Below are 8,210 nucleotides of genomic sequence, written 5' to 3' on the forward strand. Positions count from 1 at the left end.
TCCGGAACGTCAGCCCAGTGAGCAGAGCTCATAGCCCTCACCAAGGCGCTGATGCTGGAGCTGGAAAATGGCTTAACAGCTACACAGACAGCCGTTATGCATTTGCCACAGCTCATATTCATGGGGCAATTTATCAGGAGAGGGGGTTACTGACGGCAGAAGGATGGACTATAAAAAATAAGCAGGAGTCGGGCGCCTGGGTGGCTCAGTCGGTTAAGCGTCCGACTTCGGCTCAGGTCATGATCTCACAGTCTGTGAGTTCGAGCCCCGCGTCGGGCTCTGTGCTGACAGCTCAGAGCCTGGAGCCTGCTTCACGTTCTGTGTCTCCCTCTCTCTGCCCCTTCCCTGCTCATGCTCTGTCTCTCTCTGTCTCAAAAATAAATAAACATTAAAAAAAATAAATAAATAAGCAGGAGATACTTAACTTGCTTACGGCCTTATGGCTTCCTGCCAAGCTAGCCATTATCCACTGCCAAGGGCACCAAAAAGCTGATAACCCAGTAGCTAGAGGTAATCGAAAGGCTGACCAGGCAGCCAAGGCAGTAGCCCTTACTTCAGTCCCCACCATGACCATACAACTACCGTACCCGGGAGACCCAGTTTTACCAGACCAGCCCAAATACTCCCAGGAGGAGTTACAGCGGATCAAGAAACTCCCCATGGCCCAGGAGATAAAGGGATGGTGGTATACACCTAACAAGGAGCTCGTGCTGCCAGACCAGCTTGGAGTCTCAATATTAGAGCACATGCATCAGTCTACTCACATGGGGGCCCGAAAATTAAAAGACTTAATCCGAAATGCCGGAATCAAGATTCACCAACAGGACACCAAAATAGAGCAAGTTGTATCTGCCTGCAAGACCTGCCAACTCACCAACGCGAGAGCCACATCAAATAAAAAAGGAACCAGGCTCAGAGGCACCAGACCAGGAGCCCAATGGGAAGTCGACTTCACTGAAGTCAAACCAGGAAAGTATTGGTTATAAATATCTTTTAGTATTTACCGACACCTTCTCTGGCTGGGTGGAGGCATACCCAACCAAGCATGAAATGGCTCAGACGGTGGCTAAGAAGCTACTAGAAGACATCTTACCCAGGTATGGTTTTCCTGCCATGGTAGGATCAGACAATGGACCAGCTTTTATCTCGCAGGTAACACAGGCAGTAGCCAAGGCGGTGGGGGCAAACTGGAAATTACATTGTGCTTATAGGCCCCAGAGCTCAGGACAGGTAGAAAGAATGAATAGAACCCTAAAAGAGACCCTTACCAAATTAACCATGGAGACTGGCAGGGACTGGGTGACTCTCCTACCATATGCCCTTTACCGGGTTAGAAACACTCCTTACACTCTGGGTTTTACTCCCTACGAGATCATGTTTGGCAGGCCACGCCCTGTTATTCCCAGCCTTCGAGCTGAACTTATTGCTGAGTTTAAAGATCAAAACTTTTTCTTTCCTTGAGAGGGCTCCAGAGGGCGCACGAGGACATTTGGCCGTGCCTCCGTGCCATCTATGAGCCTGGCCCAACCCCGACACCTCATCAGTACAGGCCTGGAGACTGGGTCTATGTCAAGAGGCACCACCGAGAGACCCTCGAGCTGCGCTGGAAGGGACCCTACATCGTGGTGCTGACAACCCCCACCGCTCTCAAAGTAGACGGCATTGCGACCTGGGTCCATCACACCCACATTTGGCCAGCGGACCCCTCCTCGATCCGGAAGGACTTCGTCACGCGATGGGCCATCAGTCGGGACCAACACAACCCGCTCAAGCTCAAGCTACAACGCATTTGACCCACCTAATATTGGTAACTCTGTTAACTCTGCTTGTCATTGCTCATGCTGCCGGGAGTCCCCACGCCCCCCAAAACATCACCTGGCAGATCATAGACACCAGCTTGGGGACAATACTTAATCAGACGTCCCAGAGCCACCCCAGGGACACTTGCTTCCCAGAACTTTGGGTAAACCTCCAAACTCTGTTCCCCTTGTCACCATAAATGCAGCCGGTCCCATGATTGGGTCCCTAAGCTACATGACAAGGGGGGAATGAAAGGGCGGGCCTACGCCAGCTGACTCCATCTTGTTCTGTGTCCTTCACCTTGACCACACCTCCTCCCCTTGAGTAACCCCCCCCTCACCTGCCTAACAGGACTCGGATCCTTCCCCAGCCAATCGGCTGAGGCCATAGCCATTACCTCACCAACTGCCCCTAGGCCCCAATAAAACCTTTGTCCTTTTGAAACTTGCTCTCTCTCCCTGGTATCTCACCACTGCGTCGGTGCAGGTAGGGGATTGAGCTCAAGCTAGCTCGAATAAAGGCTCGTTTGCTTTTACATCGGACTCGGCTCCCTGGCGGTATTTGGGGATCACGAATTCTGGGCATAACACTGTGCAGGTACTCTCATTTGCTCCCTGTTATGCTGTGTTTGAGTATCTCAAAGTGGGTGGCCACAACCACAGGTCTTCCAGTGGCAGGTAAACAGACACATTTACTATTAATAATATTTTATCACAGCTATTATTTTTAATTATAGCTGTGATATAAAACATCTGTCTATTCTTATGCATAATTATATCCCAGAATCTCTAGTGTTATAATAAAATGAATGAGACAATTCTACACAACTGATTTAAATGCAATTTCTACAAATGTTAGTCATTCACATCAGTTGCATCATGTCAAGTGTAGATAATAACACTACCACAGGTACCAATTGTTATTCACCTTCTACCAATGATAACTCACCTTTCAGCTAAATTTTCCCTGACTACTCCAGCCTAGATGAATCACCTCCTCCTCTGAACTACTCCTAAAACCTGAAACCCAGAAACACACAGAGTGAGTGATTTACTGACACATCATTCATTAGATGTAGGTTAGTTTCTTGTTTCTATCTCTATTTCAACTCTGAAAACCTATGGTCCATTTTGCCTTGATAACATTGTAGCCTTTTCCCTCCCTAAACCGCTCTACCTTAAGACAGCCATTACTTAAAAAAACCCAAGGAAACAAAGCCATGGATATCTAACTCTATAATTAATGCTCTTAATGAACATAACATTCTAGTCCCTTCCATCAGCCACATCTGCCCTCAATCATCAGCTTTATCACCTCTCTCTTTGCAGGGATCCCTGTGACTCCTGGGTTTCATGAATTCCTCTTAGTGGCCCCACCCTAAACCAGGTAGGGATGGAATTGAGGGAAACCCAGCAGAAGGTGACTTGTATTTCAAGAATAGAGAAACATCCAATGATAGTTTTTGAATGCTTTGAATTCGGAACTTTACAAAAAAATTGTTGGGGTTACTTTTCAACTGTTGCCCCAAAGGACTCAAGATTTCACCCATTTGGCCAAAACAGGCCTCTGTCCTTGCTTCTGGAAAGTCACAAAATATGTAAAATAAGTGTTCATTTCTGCAAGAGATTTGAACATTGGTTTGTTCTCCATGTTAGGACATTAGCTCAGCCCTCCTGCTCTCTTTCCCAGGAATCCCAGTTCAGTCCCTGGGTGCCATGAATCTTCTTTGAGGCCCCAGTCAGCCCAGACAGGGTCTCAGCTCTATACTTCCATTGTTGTACCTCCTCATCTCACTCTGGGAGCTCAGGAGACAGTAAGCAATTCTCTGTGCATGTACCAGAGTGCTGGGCTGTGTGCAGGGTGAAGGAAGGCTGACACCAAAGACAGTGACCTCACGACTGAAGATGTTATGCACAGTTGCATTACAGCATTTAGCATGTGATGTTTGACTCCATATTTACGAATGTGTGTGTATTAATAGTTCTGTCGCTCTCTCCTGAAAGACTGTGAGCTACCCAAGAACAGACAAGTGTGATATTCATCCATGTATGCCTGGTTTCCTGCAAAGTCCTTGAGCAGAGCCTGGTGTTAAGAAATGTGAGCTGAATGAATGATGCAGGTGGCATGAAGGTAGACAGTGTGCAAATTTCCTGTTTCCCTTATCAGATGTCCTGCTAAGTCACAGGAAGGTGACGAATGCAAGGACAGTCCTAGGAGTGTGCCAGGCTGTCCACTCCCTGGGTTGTGAAAGCAGCAGAGGGCTCCAGCCTGCATGACAAACCCAGCCACAGGATAAGAGTGCTCCTGCCCTGAGCTCCTCACCCGCAGCATCCTCAGGAACAGCCTCATCCTGCCTCCTCTGTATCTGGTGAGTGTCCCCTCAGCTGGGAGCTTTGGGAAGACAAGCCCAGATGTGATCAGAACCAGCAGGAGGGGACCCAGACAGGGGCAGCAGTGGGGGAGGGGGTGGTGGTGAGGAAAGAGCCACTGAGGCACCTGTCAGGGGGCTGTGAACCCTCAAAGCCTCAGGTCTTCAGGATTCCTTCCATTCTTGTTGAGTATGTGGACAGGGGTGCACACAGACCCATCTGGTGTCTTAGTGTGCGTGTCCACTCCGTGTCCCCATGTCCGTCCCACACAGCTTGGCTTAGGAAGCAGCTTGGTCATGAGGACAAGTGTTTGACAAAACCCAGAGGGAAGGGACTTTTGTCTGAAGCTTCTGTGTTCACGTAAAAAAATGTTTCTTTTATTTGTTCCAGATCAACCTCCTGCCGCGATGTCCTGCCAGCAGAGCCAGCAGCAGTGCCAGTCTCCTTCCAAGTGCCCCCCATCGCCCAAGTGCCCCCCGAAGAGCCCAGCACAGTGCTTGCCCCCAGCCTCCTCCAGCTGTGCTCCAGTCTCCGGGGGCAGCTGTGGCCCCAGCTCCGGGAGTGACTGCTGCCTAGGCCACCTCAGACACCACGGATCCCATGGATGCCGGCGCCACAGCTCCAGCTCCTGTGATGGTGGCAGTGCACTGCAGTCCGGGGGCTCCAGGTGTGGCCATGGCTCTGTGGGTGGTTGCTGACTTGGGATCCTGATGCTGAGACAAGTGCTCCTAGAGGGAATGAGAATCCAAAGTGCCTGGGAAAGCTCCTGGTGATGCCGACTTTCCAACATCCCCTAATCTCCCTTTCCTGGCTGAGCACATGATCTGTTCATGGAGATGGGGAAGTGGTGAGCTCTCCCCAGAGGGTTCTGTAGATGTCTTTTCCAGGAGCCCACATGGTGCTTCATAGCATTATCACCTCTGTTTGACAAGGTAGAAAAATAAAGCTTCTTGTTACATCAACTGTCTCTCACTTGTCCTTTGACTGCATTGTTCCAGGATACTTAGTGGGTCCCCTCCCTGAACTCCTGCGGGTCCAGCATGCCAGCATGAGGACTAATCCTGGCATGGGACTAAGACATTAAGCGCTCGTATGTTTCTCATACAGAGGGACCCTGAGAACTTCAGGGTGGAAATGTGGACAGGGGCTGCTAGCCACGGCCTGACCGTGCTTATGTGATATGGTGGGAAGAGACCATCTGATGCTGGAATCCACATTTCTGTTGAGGGTAGTAGAGTGGATCAGAAATTGAGAAAAATGAAACCAAAGAGGCAGAAAGGAAGATCTGAGGGAGGAAGATCAAGTTAACCTACAAATGATGGGTTTGAGAAAGAGAGGTGAGCTGCAAAGTTAATAAATCCCAAAAAAATCTGAGTTGAGCGTTCCCTGAGAGAGTGCCTGGTGCATTCAGTGTGTGAGGGGCTCTGAGCTCTGAGAAAACTGAGAAAAAAAATAGAACATGAGAAATGTCTCAGGGAGTTACAGATTGGACACCTATAAATTTCTTTCAAGAGATCTCAGGTAGGATGAAACTCATTTTCATTATTTTTTGGCCGTTGAATGCCACTTTTCAAAGTCAACGTATCAAGGAGACATGGCCTTGCTACAGTTACATGGAGTCCCAAGTGGGGGAGATCCCACCCCAAATTTGGAATAGAGCAACATTTATCTGTATGCCAAACTGACTTTGTCATTCTTGATGAGAACCAAATTTGCTGTTTCACTTGTATCACTAGATTTTTGAAATAGATGGTACAAAACAATGGGGGTCTGTTACACCCAAGCCAGGATGGCTCTTGAAATGATTTCAGAAAGATGAAAAGACATTATGTAACTATAGCTACAGGCAAAGTTGAAATATTTGAGAGAAATCAGAGTTAGAGTTTGGAAATTATAGACAAAGCACAAGATCTGTGTGATATTTTGGGAATTCAACTGGATTAAGTATATTTTTGTCATTTCATTTTTTAAAAGTAGTAATCTGAAAATTAGTTTTGCTACAATATTCTTGGACATACAATTTCTTAAGAAACTGAAATAAAAAGTGTCAAAATGAACCCAAATCTGTTGTCAGTCCAATCACTCAACTTGCTTACACTTGCTTAGAACTCCTTGAGGAAGTGGCCACAGACATGGGGCCTACATTCAAGCAGAGTTTGAAATGAACGTGATTGGCTACTTGATCTTGGATATTTGAAACATTCTTGAGAGATATTCTTTAAATGTAGGAGTTAAAATACACAACAGAAAAAAGGAAAAAGGACGCATAAGCTCTGTGCAGAGATTTGCTGCCTGCTGTTGAAACATGCAAGCCACCACATTCAACTATGTTTACGCAAAGCCACAAACATTGATCAGTCTGTTCTGCTTGGCCTCAAATCCACAGGGGCCATGTACATTTCAGGTGGCTAGCATATGAGATTCATCAATCAAATTCTAGCTGCATAAAACTAACTCAGGAAACAAGAGATGTTGTTGAGGAGGTGGAGAAAGGGGGACCCTCTTGCACTGTTGGTGGGAATGCAAACTGGTGCAGCCACTCTGGAAAACAGTATAGAGGTTCCTCAAAAAGTTAAAAATAGAGCTACCCTATGACCCAGCAATTGCAGTACTAGGTATTTACCCAAAGGCTACAAAAATGCTGATTCGAAGGGACACATGCACCCCAATGTTTATAGTAGTGCTATCAACAATAGCCAAATTATGGAAAGAGCCAAAATGTCCATCAACTAATGAATGGATAAAGAAGATGTGGTATATTGCTTGGCAATCAAAAAGAAAGAATGAAATCTTGCCATTTGCAATAACATGGATGGAACTAGAGGGTATTATGCTAAGTGAAGTAAGTCAGAGAAAGACAAATATCATATGATTTCACTCATATGTGGAGTTTAAGAAACAAAACAGATGAAAATAGGGGAAGGGCAGGAAAAATCAGATAAATACAGAGTGGTATGCAAACCATAAGAGAGTCTTAAATATAGAGAACAAACTTGAGGATTCATGGAGGGGAATTGGAAGGGGGGATGGGCTAAATGGGTGATGGGGATTAAGGAGGGCACTTGTGATGAGCACTGGGTGTCATATGTAAGTGATGAATCACTAAAGTCTACTCCTGAAACCATAGTTACACTGTATGTTAACTAACTTGGATTTAAATAACATGAAAAAAATGCTAGCTGCACATCAACTGGGGAGCAGTGTAATAAGAATACAGAGTGCTTAAATTCAAATCCCAGCTATGCAACTTAAGAGCTCAGCAAATGACTGTCAGTGTCCTCATCTAAAAAATGAGGATAATAACATTGTGTTTTGTGTGGTGACTAGATTATGTTAATGCATGTAAATAATGCAGAAAATTACTTAAATGTTAGTGTTTATTGGCATTTAATATGAAGAATGAAAGAACAAAGTCTGAAATTCAGAAGCTTCCAAGGATTCCTGCTGTTGGTATATCTAATCTGGTTGAAGAAAGAAAGAAGCAGGGTCAATGAATATAGTTCAGACATGAGACACTAGAGCAGTCACAGGAAGTCAGATGTAATTAGGCATGGTTCCAACACTAAACATTGTTTCCAGTAGCTGGAGGAAAAATCCATTCTTTATACTTGGTTAGGGTTGTATCAAGCCATCCTGAGACCATCAATTCATTTTTTCAGTCATTCATAACACAAATACTTACTAAGAATGTGTTGCGTGCCACCTACCATTCTAGGCAGTGGGGATACAATGGGAACCAGACGAAGTTGCTACTCACTTGGAGCAGACACACAGGTGGGGACTTTGCAGGTAGGGACTGATTTTCTTGGTGTGCATCCAGTGTCCTATGGTCTCAATATTTATGTCTCCCCCTGCTGGAAGCCCAGCTATCCCAGCCCGAGTGGCAGGGCCCGGGCTTTGGATGGATTGGTGACTGCAGGGCAGCCCACCAACAGTGAAGCTTCTTGTACTCCCGCTTTTAGGTAATTTGGCCTTATTAAAGTACCTGGGGTATTGTCTGTTGGGGAATTGCCCTCGGCAGCCCCCTGGGAAAAGAACCAT

General features: G+C 46.3%; 1 protein-coding gene across 1 annotated transcript; it reads left to right on the forward strand.

The window, feature by feature from the left end:
• Positions 1-4,576: 4,576 nt before the first annotated feature.
• Positions 4,577-4,867, forward strand: LOC115521608 (late cornified envelope protein 3C-like). The gene has a single exon (XM_030326929.1). The coding sequence runs from the start codon at positions 4,577-4,579 to the stop codon at positions 4,865-4,867; it is 291 nt and encodes a 96-aa protein (XP_030182789.1).
• Positions 4,868-8,210: the final 3,343 nt, after the last annotated feature.

Source organism: Lynx canadensis, chromosome C1 (genome assembly GCF_007474595.2).
Source record: "Lynx canadensis isolate LIC74 chromosome C1, mLynCan4.pri.v2, whole genome shotgun sequence".
In the NCBI taxonomy this organism is placed as follows: domain Eukaryota; kingdom Metazoa; phylum Chordata; class Mammalia; order Carnivora; family Felidae; genus Lynx; species Lynx canadensis.

Coding starts and splice junctions, on each gene's coding strand:
- LOC115521608 (XM_030326929.1), top strand. CDS start 4,577: ATGTCCTGCCAGCAGAGCCAGCAGCAGTGCCAGTCTCCTTCCAAGTGC.